This window comes from Crocodylus porosus, unplaced genomic scaffold, assembly GCF_001723895.1.
Source record: "Crocodylus porosus isolate Cpor-Errol unplaced genomic scaffold, CroPor_comp1, whole genome shotgun sequence".
Classification (NCBI taxonomy): Eukaryota; Metazoa; Chordata; order Crocodylia; family Crocodylidae; genus Crocodylus; species Crocodylus porosus.
In genome coordinates, this window is record NW_017728906.1 from 150,196,977 (window position 1) to 150,215,365 (window position 18,389).

Sequence of the window (18,389 nt, forward strand, 5' to 3'; positions counted from 1 at the left end):
AGGCATATGGGATTTATATTTACAAGCAGACAAAGATATTCATGTTCTTTAAAAAAATGATTCTCTAAAAAGCATGCTAAGAGTTATGTTGTAAAAAGCATTGTTTTTTTGTAATAGAGCTGGATGCCTGTGTACTAAGAAAGGATTCTAAAACTACTTTGCGCTGACATTTTACAGAGTTGGCTAGCAACATTTCAGAGTTGATGTTGATAATTTTCAAGTGAAATCAGTATATTTATAACATTATATAAATTAATGGTCCATGAACAAATATTTTTCAGAATACAGGGAAGATACAAAAACAGTTTTCTTTAGTTTAATATCAGGCAATGTAATAGACTGCTAAAACCAGACATCATCACATTATTACACTTGTTGCACCATAAAATTGATTTATGTTACAGTGTAAGATTTCAAATGATATAAAAGTTGCAGTGAACTACAAACAGAGGTCTTTGTACTTTTACTGCTAATTATTTATTCCCAGACACGTAAGAATGTGTAAGAAGAGTCTTTTCCTCCATCTTTTACAGCTTCTTCCTAAACCAAAAGGTTCCCAATATCAAGAGCAGAATTACTGGTGGGAGATCAATTAGAGAGAATGCCACTGTGGTCACAGGCTTAAGACGCACATACTTCCTGCTGGATATTTGGTTGTGGAAGTTTACTCTCTTCTGTTTTTTCTTGCCCTGGACCTTGGCACACAGTCTTGCGTTTAAATAACCGTAGACTCAACCTTAACAAGTCACTGTCCATCACTGGAGGATTTGTGTAGGTTTGCTTTGTTGTACCCTGCTTGGATTAAAAAAGAATTAAAAATTAGTTGCTTCTGACAAGTAGACTGAGATGCTAAAACTCAAATATCCTCAATAAATTAAGAAGTATAAGTACACATTCTTAAACATGGTTCCTTCTAACACTAATTCTTGTAGTAACTTTGCTATATTAGCACACAAGGAAGCCTAAGCTTGGTGCAACAGCTCAAAAAAGTTTACAGGAACAAATGTTTAGTAAACTTCGTTAGGCTTGAAAATGATACTTTAAAAAACTATTTGTGCAAAAGATCATAGAATCCTAAAACATCAAAGATCATTCAGTTAACCATCCTTAAAATTACATTTTTTAAAAATGATTTTAATTATACAATTTCTAATCTGTGTAAATGTGCTCCCAGAATTTAAATCAAACCTACCATTAGTGGCCTGGTCACAAATTTAAATTAATCTTAGGCTCCAGTAAAATAAAAAACAAACAATCTCTTAATGGAAGTCTAGTCTCAATTATTTAGAAGGTAGAGTGAATGTAAATGAATAGACTGGCAACAGCAAATGCTGTATCAGAAAACAGCTTGATCTAACTGCAGAAATATTTTGAAGTAAAGAATATATGTTGCCATGTTTTAAATATTCTGTGTAAACAGTGCACTTGCCTTTTCATTCTTCACAAGCTGCCTGCGAATTGCAGAATCTCTTCTAAAGCACAGTGCTTTACAGCAAGGACCAAGGTTACTAAGAAGACCTGCTCTTTCTTCTTTCCGTACTAGTGCAGCCATATTCAAGGCACCCAGTTCATGTTCAAAAAGATTTTCCGTATCTACAAAAAATAAAACAAACAAACAATTGCAGAGATCAGCACATCCAAAATACTTTGCAAGTCATGAAATACATGCATTGCCTCCCCAAAGAATTAAAGTTAAGAACTGTCCTGCACCAGATTTGGAGATTCTCTCATTAGCCTTTTAAAACCGATATGCCATTTCAAAGGCTCTGCCCCAAAACAAGCCCTATATATCAAACTTGGTATTGGAGGAAACTGACGAGGATAACTCTTGGTCACAGAGAAGGCAGTATAGGAATGAGTGTGTTTTGTTCTTCAGCACTGGAAGGAAACGCTAGGATGGTGGTCATAACTGAGGACTAAATACTTGGACACAAGTCTGGAATGGAAGACCAAACCGTTTATCGTTAGGTAAGTGGGTGTGTAGAAGTAATACTCTCCAATCACTGTTAATTTAACAAAACAGAAACAGGCAACATAGGTTGTGTCTATGTGACAAAAATGGGAAATTCGGCTACATCTGGTTACTCAGAGGCAAAATACAAAGACAGAATACTCTTCCTCTCCCTGTATGTGTGGTTGCCACTTCCCTGCCACTGCAGAAAGGCAATGCAGATGGAAGGACAAGGGTAGTCAGGGGTGGAGGACAAGTTAGGAAACAGACATTCTAACCAGCACATTCCTCCTACATAGCCCAAAATAACAGCTATGAATGCTACTCAAAATGGAAACAAAGGTCTGTCAATACAACTAGTTGCAGTCAGCTACAGCACGGTAGCCACAAAACAAATGCGTCCGCTATATGGCCACTGCTTTTCAAAAGGGACCCTGAGAAGCAAGGATCCAGACTCTCAATATTCCCCTGGTCTTTTGCAGGCCAGAGCCAGGCAGCTCCCGCTGTAGCGCATGAGGCTCCAGCTCCAGCTTCCAGTTACCTTCCACCCAACTCCACCTGCCTACCTCGGCCCAGACAGCATGTACAGAGGAGGAGGAACTGCTGGAGGGCAGGGGAAGCTAAGCTGCGCCAGGAGCAGCCCCACTGGGAAGCTGTGCATGCTGGCTGGGCCAGGGCCAGCAGGTTTAGGCAGGGGCACAGCTCAGGCTGCCTTGGGCAGTGTTGGCCCCATGCAAAGTGCTGAGGGACAGCTGTGGGCTGGATCCATTCAACTGACAGGTGCCCCCAGAGGGCTGTATCAAGCCTGTATTTTGCTCAATCCTGGTACTGTACAACCAAAAGACCCAAAATAAATAGAGTAAGTCAAAGTGGAGACTAATGCACCGAGACTACATACGGGAGACACTTAATTCACTTCAAGAGTGATCTTTTAACCAAGCTGACAAGGCCATTTTTCAGACAAGGTGAAAGAAAAGTGAAAGATTACTCAGTATCAAGGAGGGGTCAAAGAAAATAGTATAGATGTTGCCAAGACAACCCAGATGGCCAGTCAGCAACCCAAGGGAGTGGCAGAGACAAAAAGCAAGTTCAAAAGCTAACACTAACAGCCTGTGGAGTCTGCCAAGGTGCCAGATGCTAAGCATGTTTTGCAGCTGAGTGCTTGGTTCCTATGAGGAAATGGCAGTAAACAGTAGAGGCGGATGAAACATCTATATATTTCAATTCATCACATGCTACAGAGTTTTGTTCTACAGAAAACAAATACTAGTATGACTGTCAAAAGCAAACTTATTTTCTGTGTTCTGCATATCAACACAGAAAATAACAGAACAACAGAAGCAAGAGAGCAAGCATCTTTTTCTTGGGGGAGTTTATAATGAAATGTAATAACTAAGTGAAGGCAGCAATCAGCACTTACAAATATTAGCATGCAGAAGTTGAGAAGTAAAAAATATTACATCCCCATTGCAATACCAACTCACAGGTATACCTAACTCATTTCCAATTACTTTTTAGTCAATTAAAAATTTATGCCTCAACCTAGAATATATGTATAATGGCTGAATGACTGCTACAATGGGATCTTCATTTAGGCAGGCACTGGCCAAAACAGGAATCTTACACAGAGCAGCTGCATGCCAGGCTTAAGTTTCTTGAAAGTTTGAAGCACAGGGTATAAAGAGCATAAGATCTATCATTTATTGAGTCAGAACATAGGTGCACCTTGCCCAGTATCCTGTGTCACACAGGGGCAGAGTGTGGATGCTAAAAGGAAGAGTAAACTAGGTATGACCAGGGGATTTTTTACTGTTCCTCTCACTGGCAGCCTCCAGCATTTAAGTTCTAGGAAGTTCTGATTCAGGGGCTGCATGCTCAATAGCTACCGATACCCTTTTCCTCCAAAAATCTGTCCAATCTCTCTTTGAATCTGGCTAAACTGTCAGCTTCCACAACATCTTGGGTGCAGACAGAAGTGACAATTTTTGCCACGGAAAGCAGTCCATAGCTACGACCAAACACTGGTGCAGCTTGCTTCAAAAATGGTTGATTGGGCAAAAAGCTAAACCCTCATTGCATGAGGGATCAGATAAAGATGTTTCAAAACACAGCATCTTTTGCAAATTGTGTCTGCACCGCCTCCCAGCCTTCAGCTGGTTTCAGGATGGGAGTGGGGGAAGGGAGCAGAGGGAATTTGGTCATGGGGGGAGAGGTCAGCCCCTGCTGGAGGGTGGGGTGGGTGTAGTGGAGCAAGGTACGGGGGCTCTGATTCACACACCCTGCCCTCTAGTGCTGGCTGGGGAACCCCTAGAATGAGCTCCCCCTGCTCTAATTCTGCCCTCCCATTCTGAAAACAGGACAGGCTGGCAGGGAGGAGGGGCTGTTGGTAGAAGAAACTGGCAGCAGCTGGATTCCCCACCCCCCCGGAACCAATAGTGAACTTCTGTTTGGTCCAGGGGACTGTTGTAACTCAGAACACTTCCTACAAAGTTTTCTCATTAGAGGGGAGCTGCACTTGTCTGTGCCCCTAGTGGCAACAAGAGCCACACTTGCATGCTGTGTGAAGAAACTTCCTTTTGTTCGTTTTAAACTTACTACCTATCTATATAAAGAGTGTCTGCATCAGTGGTTCTGAAACCTTGCTAGACTGAAGGAAGCCCTCAGAAAATGCTACCTCGTAGCTTTCATTTGTTTTTTGATTGTGGAAAAATAACAGAGCAATTCTTCTGTTGCAAAGAACTTGGAAAGACCACAACAGGTCACAATGATTTTAACGCTATGGATTCCTATTTGAAATCTCTGGGTTTATCTTGTGAATCCTGTTTGCATGCCTAACAGTGCTAACACTGCAGCACTCTTGTTGAGAATGACTGGTCTGCAGCCTATTGAAATTAAAGGAGACAGTCAATGCCTCATGGGGCAAATGCCTCCCCCTTGTTCTATAAGGCTGTATGGAGTAGGACTGTACCCACAGAATAACGGGTGCAGTGCTGGAGGATCTTATTCCTACTAACATTAATTCTCTGGCCAACTCCCTAGCCCCAGAGGAAGTCAGAGCATACTATTTCAGGCCTCATTCTACATTAGTTTATGGGATCATTCTACATTCCAACTTTTGTGGTAAAGAGTCACTCAAAATCCAGATTAACTATTTAACAGGAGCACTGATAAAAAGCCCAAACCAAACACATTCAGGTTTGTCCACTCTCCTTACCATTTCAGACTGTTTGCAAAGTCAAAAAGATGCCCTATATTATCAAGTTGCATTAAAAAAAACCCATGTTCACAAGCATGTGAGCTGAAAACTTTTTTTTCCCTTTAAAGAACTCCTAACCCACACAATAAAATAAAAACTGCTATCTGCCAATGACAAGTGAATGGAGGGTGCTTCTCAAGGTATACTCTTAATGTTGTATTAAAAGTTTTTGCATTGAATTTCCTTGGCTAAAAAGCAGAAGCAATGGAAACAGCCCATGATTAATATGGGTATATGACTCATGTAAGCAATGACATTCTCAGAGATTAATGGGACTGGAAGGAACAAATTCCTTTTCCTATTCTTCTCTACTGTCTGACAGCAAGTTTTCTGAGAAAGCTAAGTTAACAAGGCAGAAGCACATCGATTTACACTGTGAAGAATCCAAACTCATTCTTTTTTTTTTTTATAAATGGTTTCGAAATTGCAGAAGAATAAAGAATTCAGAAAAATGTTATCCCTAATATTCTCTGTTTTATTTGCACTCACAATTTTCTCATCTTCAAATATTAAAAGAAAGATATAACCATATATGTGGTCTTACATTTCAGAGACAGAGGCAATTAGCTGTGTTAGACTGAAGTCAAGGAGGAGGTAAAGTAGATTTGCATTTTACATTCTAACTAAATCAGAAATGTACAGCATAAACTTTTGTAAGCCCAAGGCACACAAATAAACTCAGGCTGGCAAAAGCCTATGCTATATATCTCTGATTTAGCTTATAAAGTGCAAATCTACCCTGCCTTCTGCCTTAAATGTGATGTCATAGACATTCTTACAGGTTGTGCTAAGCAGCTCATTTCCTTCTGATAGATTAGAGGAAAAATAAGCAGAGCCCAGTCTACTTTACAGAACCCACACTATAGCAAACTGCACTTAGGTGCCATGCCTGCACTGCATCCTTTTCAGGAGAAGTGCTGCACCCTGACCCCTTCCCAAATGTGAGAAGGTTAAAACTCCAGCTGTGGGGTAGCAGTGAGCAGGTGAGTGAGGCTGATGAGCGGCCTCTGTCCCTCTTGCATGAGGAAGGAGGACCACATCTGCAGGACGCCATTCCAGTGTGGAAATCAGTTTCCTCTTGCAAGATACACATCCCAATTTTGGAGAGCTAATTTTCAGGGGAAAGGGTTTGTGTGGGTATGTGGGTAAACAAAAGCTGTTTCACCTGTTCACATTTTGTTCCTCTTAAGGTCAATCTTTAATGAGGGTATTATGTAGAAGAGCAAATTGTTTGTTATTTTCAGACATCTTACCAATCCTAATTAGACGTTTTATTCCTCAAAACAATTACCTTTAGGTTTTTCTAACACTCTCTGGCAGGTTTCTTTAATTTTGGTGAAGAGTTCAGGGCCTGCCAATCGTTTTGAAATGCCAACTCTCAACATCACAGCACCTGGTGTGAATTTTAAGAGTGCAGCGCCAGGCTCCCGTGGTTCTTTCAGCTGCTTTGGCATAAGACTTGACCAATCCACATCTATTACATCCACAGGATCTGTAAAGACATTCAAACAGAAAACTGAGCTCTCGCATCATCAGCCCTTATTAGACATACAGCTGGTTACATTCATCTGAAACCCTTTCCAGAGGTGGATTCTGACATTTTAGAGCATTCAGACCAATGAAAAACTGAATCGGGAGGTTCCAATCAAATTTGTATGCATTTAAAAGAAAAGCCAGTTTCTATTTTTAATATTACTGTGTGTGAAACCTCTTTGATTCTGCTGATCTGGAAACAAACCTTCAAAGGTATAAAAAACAAACTTACCATGGCTTACATACCCTCTTAAAACTAAGAACCTGGTATAACCAATATGAATTAATAAGATTTAATTAGTTGGTGGCCACATTAACTTAAGCTGCTACTCTGCTCTGTCCCTGGTGCAGGTTCAAGAGACCAGCTGTCTTCTACTTCTTACTGAAGAGCACTAATGCTGTGGTTTGTCTGATGTATAAGGTATGTTACAGCCAACATGAATAAGGTTGATGAACCCACATAGGACTTAGAAGAAGAAGTAGAAAAGATGTGAGGCAAGGATTTCTTAGAGTGATATATTGTATTGGATCAACTGTGTAGTTGGAATAAAGTTAGAGAAGCTTTTAAATGCAAGATATTCCTCATCAGATCCTGGAAGTAGAAAAGGCTTGTCATACTAGGTTGATAAGCATTCCATTCATAAAATTAGATGAATCTAGGAACCTGCGCAGCATTTCTGAAGTTTCCATTCCTTTAAAATAAACCCAGTTCCAATCAATATTAACTAATGAATGCGGTAAATGAAACAATGATTTATAAAAAAGGTGCAGCCTGCTCTTTTAGCACCTATGGAACAAAAACTAAGTACGCTTCAAAATATAGGTCCCCGACACTATTCGGGAAACACATGATACTTTTTTGGTTTTACTGATCATTACAAAACCAATCAAGAATTATGTTAGTAAGTGTATGAATTCTATTGTGTAGTCAGAACAGCTTTTATGCCTCGTTTCAACTTGACATTTTTACAGTAGCATCAATGTACAAAGCACTGTTCCAAAGAGAAAGATATTTACATTCCACCGCAATGAAAAAAGTTTTGCTATATTTTACCAGGCATCTTCTCATCCTCCTGTTGATCCTCCCTCTTTTCAGCATCCCCTGCCAGGATTTCATCCAGTTCATCATCACTGATTGGTTCGTATTCTCCAGCACCAGATACCAGTGACTGCACGTCATCTATCTTGGTTTCATCTTCTTCTAGAAAGACAAAAATTCAGCCTTAAACTGATTTTTCTTGATTTTTAAACACTGCAAAAAACTGAAGTAAATACAGGCTCAGGCAAGTAAATACACTTTCCTTTGGGATGATTAGGGGAGAGTGGAAATGCACTCACAGCACAAGAATATGCCTTAAATCCTGCAACTGGATAAAACACTTTTTCTTACCCATCTTGTGGCAAATGAAAGGTGGAATTTCATTTGCTTGAATCAACTTCTTGAAAAAAAAATTACGCAACATGCATGTACGAGGTCAAATTCATAAGGCATGTGCTTTGGTGGCTAGGCAACATGCAGACATCTCTCCAGCAACAAACCATCTCACTCCTATACAACATGAAATTGCAGAACAAGAAATCATTCACAGACTGGATTGTGTGTATGGTCTAAATCAGTGGTGCTCAACCTTTTTTGGCAGGCAGGCCAGATGGGCATTACTTAGGGCATTCCCCAGGCCATCCATGGGCCAGATCTAGTTGGGGCTCCCTATCTGGCATGAAGCTGTTGTGGCAAGGCCTCATCCAGCCACATGGAGGCAGCAGCTCCAACCTGGCTGGGGGGGGTGGAGGGAATCATGACCCAGCCCTGTGGAGAAAGGTAGCATGGTGCAGCCCCATGAAGGAGAAGGGGGCTTGACCCACTCCCACAGATGGGGGAAAGAGGGTTTGACCTGGTGCCACAGGGGGTGGGGGGAAGGGAAAGTAGCTTGGCCTCATTCAGCTGCGGGGAAGGAGCGCGACCTGACCCCAAGCTGCTGCATGGGGCTTGGGGTTTGGCCACTGTTCCCCTGCAGTTAAATTTCCCAATATGTGGGGAGCCCCATGGGCCACATATGGTCCGTGGGCTGAAAGCTGAGCACCCTGGTCTAAACAGACTATCAATTTTTATCCCATTACCTTTTATAACCCCTAAGTCCCAATGGTTTTACTGTTTTATTTACCACCTTACCACTTTCAGCAGTGTCCTCTCTCCTTTACTCCCCTCTTCCTTATCTTTTATATTTAAATCACTCTTTCTATTTGAACACCTGTCCCCTCTGCAAGTCCTTTCATAGCATCTGCGGAAGACAGCTGTTGCTCACGAAAGGTTACGCAACACAAAATTTACCAGTCTGTAAGATACAACTCTGCCCTGCCTAAAGGTTAACGTAAGAGTCTAGTTTCATGTTACACATCAAGGTCCATATTCTCTTTTCAGAGCCGTTTCAACCCAGGAATCTAAGACTAGAATTTGGCTTCTTGGGTCTGGAAAAAAAAGAGAATAGTAGCAAGAAAAACAAGACCAGTGCAAGCTAAAGTAGCTTAATTCCACATAGACCTTCACTTGAACCTCCAAAATCCTTTGTGCGGGGCTTGAATAAAGTTACACAAAACTTCCTTAGTTTCTGTTGTGTTTACTAATTTGTGACCTATGTACTTAGAATAAATGCCTGACGTTTGATCCTTACAATAAGAGAAATAACATTACTCAACTACAACACAGCTACTGTCATATTACAATTGAGAAAAAAAAAAAAAGGTAGGACTACACTTTCCCCCCTCAAAATTGAATGCCTATCCAAAACAAAAAGGGTATCAAGCACAGACTGCTTGCAACCCAGAGTCCACCACAAAGAAGAGGCATGTGCAAAAGGTGGTATCTCCCAACACTGCTCAGATGACACCAGCTAGAATTTATAGCTACCTTTTTCCTTCCAGAATGGAGCAGAAATACTTTTGCCTCCACCGCCAGAAGTGAAATTCTCTGTGCAGAGCTGCATCAAGGTTACAGTCTGCTGGCACTTGATACAATTTGCTTAAAAAAAAAATCTAGAAATCAACGAGGAAAACTAAGTGAAAGACATGAGCGTATGAGTGTAAATTAACTACTCAGAACACCTGTCAGTGCTTTCCAGGGAATACAGCATCTTTGGCATTATTAAAGCCTGCTCTTGAAACAAACACATTAAAGGTTCAACACATCATCATAATTAAGTAATTAAATCTTCACACATTTTACATTAGATATATGTTAGTCACTGGCCTAAAAAAATAGCTGGTGTTGCACCAACATCATCAGATTTGAAAATTGTCATAAGACAGTTTTCTGTTCTCTCCAAAGGGCGATATTGGGGTCTGCTCTACGTTTTGTACTAGGTCTTGATTTAATATTCATTATTTTACATAACCAAGTCACCAGATTTTCCCACACCTATGTACATAAGCAGAGAAGACCATACTTTAAATATGGATACATGTGCAATTTACTACCTACCAAAACATATTTTAATTAAAGTTTTAAATATTTAACAGCAGCATTTTAGTCTGCTAAAAAAGGCCATACAATTAAGGACATAAATATTAAGTTTTATATAGACACTTAGTGATAGCCTCATTTTTAAGAGTGCTAGTTTTATATAACTCCCAAATGCAGTTTTAGAGCATTTCAGAATGCAACACAAGATCTACCAGAGAATACTTAATGAGAATTCATATCAAATCACTTTGCAAGCAGTCTCCTTGAGAGCTAGGCTTGAGAACATTTCTAACATCCAAGGCATATCCAGCTAATGTCCCCTCTTTGATATAATGGAAGCCTTTCATCACCCTGTCTAAGCTTTCCCAAAAGACCTTCCCAGAATACTGCGTTCAGATTCTTCTGTTCACAGATCTAACAGCCTCTTCTAATCCTTAAAAACCTGCCACTCCTATGAATAATGGACATGGAGGTCTAAGGTTTCCCACATTCACCTGTCTTTCTCTTTTCCAATACCTGTATTTGTATGGACAAGCATAACCATTTCACTGATGACCTACCAGAAGTTTCTTAATTATGTAGTATTCCAAGGAACTAATCTGTGAACAGTTAACAGATACAACATATACACAACTGGTCTACCACCATCACCCTGCATCCCTTTACACTAGGGGCTTTCAAACCTTTTTTGGTTAGTGTACCCCCGGCAGCTGGTTGAGAAGCAGGGAGCCCCCGGCAGCCGAGGAGTGTGTGTGTGTGGGGGGGTGAATCCCCCATAGCGAAATCAAAAGCAGCAGAGGCAAAGCTGGAAGTGCCCCCACTTCTTAGTGCTGCCACCAGGCACCCCCTGGGGCCTTCCTAAGTACTGCCAGGGGTGTGCGTACCTCTGGTTGACAACCCCTGCTCTACACAAACCAAGGCTGCACCACAAAGCCATACAACGGATATAGGTCCATGCACCCTAGCTTGAGACCCAAAAGCAGTATAACTGAATTAACACAATACTGTGCTTAGGCTGAACCTTGTAGCCAAGACAGTGTGTTGTGCTGATACAGTGGTTCCCAACCTTTTTTTGCTGTGTCCCGCTGCAGGGAGCAGAGTGTGGTGACAGCAGGGGAGCTCCCGGCACATGGCGCAGCTCATTCTTTGTGTGCGGCACAGCCAGCATTGCCCCCGCCAACTTTCATTTGGGTCACGACTCGAGGTTGGGAACTGCTGTGCTAATACATCTATACTGATTCCAGAATTAATGTGCATGGAGCTACTTGAGGATCTCCCTATGGTGTTGCCTTTTGCTGTGTATCTTAACATCTGCAACACTCAAGCAACTCAAGTCTCCCTCAGTTGTCAGCCCCCACCCCCTGCATTTCTTTCTTCTTCTTTTTTTTTTTTTTTTAAATCAAAACCTCTTTTTTTTTGGTGCCAGAAAAAGCTAGCAAATTGAATAAGTTGACTTTGCTGGAATAAGTTATACCTGCACAAGGCTACTGTCAAGAACTACAGAAATCTTCATTCTATAAAATATGACCATCAGTTCTGTGGCAACTGGGTCTCCCAAATATCAACAAATGCTATTTTTAATAAAGCAACTTAAAAAAAAGATGTAGGACAATAAGCAAAAGTTACTTAAAGGAAAGATCATCTGCTTCCACACTTAAAATGCCTTTTCTTCTACAGTTCTCCATTTTGACTGTCTTCATCAATACACTCAGTGCCACACTAAGAAAAAGGCCAATAATGTACAAGGATGATGAGGAAAAGAAGATTTCTGTTCTTTAAATAACTGACTGTTCGGAAGTGTGGTGCCCAAGCAAATTATACCTCCTTTCATTTATGCTTATTTGTCTTTAGAAGCATGCAATTAGTGAAGCATAAGCTAAAACAGATGCTTATAGGAACTCTCTTGTATGGTATCTATTTTCACAGTGAAAAAGTTGGAGTCAATATGCATATCAAAGAGTGACCTTTAAGGTGAAAATTTTTCTAATATAATGTAACTCAGTGTTATGTTAAAAGGGGAAGGAGTAAAACTGACAATCTAGTTTCTTTCCAAAATATCTCACCTTCTACACTCTCTCCTTTTTCAGCCTCATTTCCATCTTCAAATCCTTGTAAAGTCCCCAAGTCTTTTTCTGTCCTTTCCTTCTCTGAAGTTGCAGTGTCCCGGCAAGCCCCATCAAACTCCTTTTCATGATCTCTGTCCAGTTTGGGTTCACTGTGTTTTGTTGACTCTTTTTGAGATGAAATGTCAAGAGTTCTGTCTCTGTCTCTTTCTGTAGTATCAGGAAGCTGCCTCTCACGCTCTCTCTCCATCTCTCTCCTTTTTTCCCTCTCTCTTTCACGCTCCCTGATTCTATCACGGTCCCTGTTCCGTGGCCAATCTTTATCTACATCTCTGTCCCATTCTCTCTGCCTTCCATCTCTCCTTTCTCTTTCTCGTTCACGATCATGCTCATGGCGATCTCGATCCTGAAGCCTCTCCCTGCTATCAAAGGACCCAGATCTAGAATGGACCTGCCGATCTGATTCGGGAGAACTTCTTCTTGAACTGTGACTTCTTGAATCTTGACGATCTGAATAAAATATTTTAAAAAGATGCAAAATTAGAGCAAGTAAATGCTGTATACATTTAGCTGCACCAAAGTAGGGAAAATCCAACCTTGTAAAGCCTGTGATATCAAAATTGATCTTTGAAGCTGTCTGAATATTACATGTTAAGATTAAACACAATCTTAAAATGCCTTTCTAAAAATCACTTATATGTATCTGATCATCTTCAGTTTCAATCTTGGCAAGTCTTATTCTACAGACCAAACATTTTTCAGTAGCTACAATACTACCTTAGAAGCTAGAAACATTTTCATGTTTTGCCTCTTTAAACAAGAGGGAAAAAACTATGCAATCACTTTTAAAAATCTGCCATGTTAAAATGCAGTAAAGCTTGTATTATCATCATTTGCTATCCAAGAAAAAGATGCTTTTTATACCATTTGCTTTTCACAGACTGAACTGTTATCATAAAACTATCAGGAGAAGTTTGAAGTCTGGTGTTGTGAAAAAAATGTAACCTAAATGGAAAAAAAACACATTGAAAATAGTGAAAGCAGAAGAACCCTAATATAGAGAAAAAAAAAAAATCTTATCTGGATTTTTCTCCTGAATGTTGGTATCAGAAATCTTGTCAGAGGCAATCTAAGTATTGATTTGGAATTAAAAGGATTTTTGTTGTTGTTGGGTTATTTTTGTTTTTTTGTTTTTTTTGAGATGGGGACCGCATCTCTTTTTTTTGTCTCTGCCACAAACTTCTGGGTAACTTTCACTAAATTTAGGCCCCCTCTACACATTACATGTACTACATAATTACCTGGTTAATTGTAGGCCTGTGCGAGTCGGCAGCAATCCGATCCAGCCGCTTCGGATGGCAGCAATCCAATCCGGAGCTCTGGACCGGGCTTCTGCCTCGATCCAGCTGAAGTGGCTTCAAAGCCGCTTTGGAGATCCAGCCATAATGGGGGAATCAATTAAGTATCTATATCCTCTTTGATTTTTGTCCGATTTAGATGAAACTTGCAGGGATGGTAGCCTCTGCTAAGAGCATGAAACCTGCCAAGTTTCTAGAAGATCGGTGCAGGGGTTTGGGGGGAACTGTACCCCAAATTCATGAAAGCTGAACTCCTGTCACATCTATGTGTTAACACCATGGCGGGGGGGGGCGTGTCAAAACTGCAGGGGTGGTAGCTCTTACTGAGGCCACAAAGCCTGCCAAGTTTCAAGGAGATTGGTGCAGGGGTTTGGGGGGAACTGCACCTCAAGCTGCAGACAAGCAAAACTTGTGACATGGGTAACACTGTGTGTGTTAAGGCACAGCGGGGTGACAGCTGCAGGGATGGTAGCCACTGCTGAGGCCACAAAGCCTGCCAGCTGTCGAGGAGATCGGTGCAGGGTGGTTCTGGGGCCCTGCACCCCTAGCTGCTGATGAACAAAACTTGTAACATGGGTGCTTGTGGGACTGACTGTGTCTGTCTTGGGGCAGTTGATTGTCTGTATTCATTCTTTCCTTTCCTTGGTCTGGTTTTGTAGGTGCTAATTGATGGCAATTAACTGGCTACATTAGCTAAGTCCTATGTATTGAGCTGGTCCCTGAGTGAATCATGATTGATTGGTAACCCGTAACACAGTAGCTTAGCAGCCAGGCCTGCAGTAGTGTCTCCCATGCCCCAAGGTGGAGACAGTCCCACAAGCACTTGTGGCATGAGTTTTGCCTGTCAGCAGCTGGGGGTGCAGGGCCCCAGAACCCCCTTGCACCAATCTCCTCGACAGCTGGCAGGGGTCATGGCCACAGCAGGGGCCACCATCTCTGCAGCTGTCAACCTGCCGTGCCTTAACACACACAGTGTTACCCATGGCATGAGTTTTGCTTGTCTGCAGCTTGAGGTGCAGTTTCCCCCAAACCCCTGCACTGATTTTCTTGAAACTTGGCAGGCTTTGTGGCCTCAGCAAGAGCATACCAGCCCTGCAGTTTTCATCCCCCTATGTTGTAACACCTAGACATGACACGAGTTTTGCTTTCAGGAATTTGGGGTGCAGTTTCTCCCAAACCCCTGCACTGATCTTCTTGAAACTTGGCAGGCTTCATGCTCTCTGCAGAATCTACCACCCCTGAAAATTTCATCCAAATTGGACAAAAAACAAAGTTATAGATATTTTATTGTTTCCCCATTATACCCTATAGCCGGATCTCCAAGGTGGCTCTGAACCGCTTCAGGAAGCCTAACAAGACAGCGCTTTGACCTGGATATGCTGCTTTGGACCCCAAAGCGTCCGAAGCTTCTCCAGATCCCCTTGCACAGCCCTAGTTATAATTGCACAATTAATTTAGACCATCTAATAATTGCTATGTGTGCAAATTAATTATCATGCCATAAAAAGATTAGAGGTGCACTGATTACATCGATCCGATATCAGGCTGGCGCTGCTATAAAGACAATTGTCTGTATTGAAAATCTGCCTGATATGGCCAATAATTTGGTTGACAAATGGCCCATGCATGTGCGCAGCCACAGCACAGCTGGTGTGGTGGAAGGGGCGTGGGAAGGGAAAGGGCATGGGGGGCACATCAAGGTCCCCGCAGTGAGGGAGGAGTGGAGCCTGGGGCAGGGGCTGAGGAAAGCGCTGCGGGCAGGGCAGGCCTGGGACAGAGCCATGGCTCATCCAGGAGGCACAGGGACGGCTCCTGTTGCTGCGTGCCACTTGTGCGGGAGCTGCTGGCCAGATGGCTTGTCAGGTGGGTGCTAACTTGCTGACTCCTACTGCTTGTCCAGGAGGGCATGGGGGTGGGGGAGAAGGTGTGCCCCCAGATCTGTCGGGGCTGGGGCTGCATCAAGTTCTCCAAGCTGCTGGGCTGGTATCAGAAATCAGATCAGTATCAGCCTATATTAGGTGTCCTTAAAAATAGGCCATCAGTATCAGCCCCAAAAATCTTTATCAGTGCACCTCTAAAAAAGATCCATCGAGCTATAAAGTTAGAGCTGGAAAATACATACTAACTTTATAGCTGTTTTCTATCCAGCATTAATTTGCATATGTAGCATTGCTGTGCCCCCACAGCTGGGAGCCAAGTCAGCTGAGGGAACTCCCAGTCATGGCACCATCCCATGGGCTGCCACAGACAGGAGTCTCATTAAGAGCAGGAGCTAGTGTAGGGGGAGCCTGGGATCAAAATCCTGGGGTGCCCCTACACCAGCAATAAGGTGTGATAAAATCTGATCCGGATCCCGCACCTCCTGTATTAAAGTTTACCCACCAAGAACCGCAAAGCCTATTGACTTCAGTGCGAGTTTCTTGCAATAAACACTGAACTGGAGAGAAGACATGTACATTTTAACTTCATGCACATAATTTCAAATTTCAATATTAAAATTAATTTCAATTTGTCTAATTTGAAAAGAGTTTATCATAAAACTACCTCTGAACACTGTTAGCATAAAAACCTTTCTAAATTTACAAGTTTAATTAGAGCCGTGTGTGTTCTACAGCCTGCCCCTTCTCCCCCAACACCATAAATAGCTTTTTCCTGCTGATATTCAGGTATCCACAAAGGTATAATATATGTCCACTGAGGACATGAGCTTTCTAACATCATTATTTGCATGAATATTAAATCCTTCAGATTTTACTATAGATACAGAAGTGCCTTCCTTTAGTCTCTGGTGGAAAAAAAAAGGGTTTAAAAAGGGTTTATAATAATTTGGAAGAGGTAGTCTCATTTTTCATGAAGCGTGATATATCAATCACATTCCGACTATATTCTATTACCTGAAGATGTGCTGCGACTGGGTTCCCCTCGTTTCAACTGATCAATCCTGGACTTTCGTTCCCCAGTGATTTCTAAGCTTTTTTTCTCTCTCTCTCTGTCCCTGTCCCGAGAGTTGCTGTGTAGGACCCTTTTCCGCCCTGTCTGGTCATCTCCACTGCGATGAGCAGATTCATTGGATGGTGATCGCAGTCTACTTGAGGTATGGCTCCGATTGCTACCAAGACTACTGCTGCGTTTCTGATCCACAGGCTTCCGGTGAGGTGCATCTTCTATGGTAACATGAGGAGTTTCTACCTTTTCTCCTCTTATTCTGTGGCTTTTTCTGTGCAATTCCTCAGTGCTTCTTTCAGGAACGATGATTTCACCACGTTCTGGAACATCTTCATCAGACCAATCGCTAAACGTTGTCTCTTCTCTTTTTGGGGCAGTTTCTCCTGTTACAGCTTTCTCAGGAGCTGCTTCAGCCATTTCCTCTTTTGTTGTTACAGGGGGTGTTCTTGGACCTTTTTTCTTCTTATGGTATGGAACAGTGTCTTCATCAGACACCTCAGAATCACCTTTGGACCTCTTCCGCTTTTTCTCAACATTTTTCTTCTTTTGACCCTTCTTGGGTGAAAAGACCTGGCTTTCCTCTGCTGTTGGCTCACCGTACCTTTCCACACCATTATCATCGTCTTTCTTTTTCTTTGTGGTCTTCTTCTGTACTTTAGACTTCTTTTTGTTCTCTTCATGCATTCGGTCAGATGCATCTCGTTCTTCAGAAGGGCGATGTCCTAAGTTTTCTTGGACCCTGGCTCTTGAACTTTCTGTGACTTCTGTTTGCTCTCTTTGCTCTCTCTGTTTGTCTCCTGAAGAAATCCTTTCTTTAAACTCTGGTTCTTCATAACGGCGGGAACTTTCTTTTCTCTCAGACTTTCTTTCTTCTTCTTTCCATCGACTCTGTCTGTCTTCTGTAAGGTGAGAGGGACTCAGTGATCGGGATTCTTGTGGCCGCACCACCTGGCTCAGCAGTCTGTGCTTCTCATCTACAAAATGTAAAATGTAAGTATTTTTCTTGTCCATGAAAGGGAATAGGGAATTTTGAACATTCTGCACATATCAAGAGAAAGCATCAATCAAAAAAGCCAGCCTTCCCAGTTAACATGCTTCACGCTTACAGCTATAGTAACAATGGATTTTATTTCACTTTTGATAAACACGGAATTTAAAGACAGATGTTGGGGCTATTGCCCCCTGACAACGTTAATATATTATGATAAAATGGACATGTAAATAAATATCAATGCACAGTCCAAACACTCTGCAAGAAAAATAACCTTGCATACAAAAACTGAGAAGATGCTTTTAAAAGCTTAATCCATCATATTCTATTGCAAAGAATCTTTTTCATAAACACAAGTTAGCCTGCATATTGAAGGAAAGATAACCCACTTTTACTTACTTTTATCATCTCCACTGTTGTAGGCATCGCTATCAGGAGAATGTTCACGGCGGCGTTTAGGTGACTGACGAGGACTTGGACTACTTTCATTTCTGTGACGCTTCCTATAGTAAATGCAATCAAACACTTTACAAATTGCTTTTTAAAAAAAAACTCAACAGCTGAGTTTATTTCCCATGTAAACATCAAAGAGAGTGAAACCTAGGACTATCAAGTACTTCATTCAAAATGCCAAAGATGCTTCATTTTTGTGATCTTCTAGGTCATTAGCCACAAAGCTTCAAATATAATCAGCTTTCATATGTACATTAAAATACAAAAGAAATCTTAATTTAGGGCTGTCCAACTGGCAGCCCATGGGCTGCATCTGACTTGTGAGAGGTTAATGTGGAGCCCCCAGGTTTCCTCCTTGCTGCTCCTCCCCCATAACCAGGG

The 18,389-nt window shown here is 41.8% G+C and overlaps 1 protein-coding gene across 7 annotated transcripts in view; it reads right to left on the reverse strand.

The window, feature by feature from the left end:
* Positions 1-294: 294 nt before the first annotated feature.
* The window catches only part of ZC3H13 (zinc finger CCCH-type containing 13), a 68,202-nt gene continuing 50,107 nt past the window's right edge, over positions 295-18,389 (reverse strand). For 6 of the 7 annotated variants that reach the window (XM_019529912.1, XM_019529908.1, XM_019529909.1 and 3 more), the window contains 7 exons: positions 17,955-18,058; positions 16,513-17,538; positions 12,261-12,770; positions 7,795-7,941; positions 6,499-6,699; positions 1,430-1,593; positions 295-792 (listed from right to left, as the gene is read on the reverse strand). In XM_019529912.1, coding sequence (XP_019385457.1) covers positions 622-792; positions 1,430-1,593; positions 6,499-6,699; positions 7,795-7,941; positions 12,261-12,770; positions 16,513-17,538; positions 17,955-18,058 — 2,323 coding nt within the window. In that variant the 3' untranslated portion in view covers positions 295-621. The remainder of the gene's footprint in view (positions 793-1,429; positions 1,594-6,498; positions 6,700-7,794; positions 7,942-12,260; positions 12,771-16,512; positions 17,539-17,954; positions 18,059-18,389) is intronic. The other variant, XM_019529907.1, reaches the window with a different exon arrangement.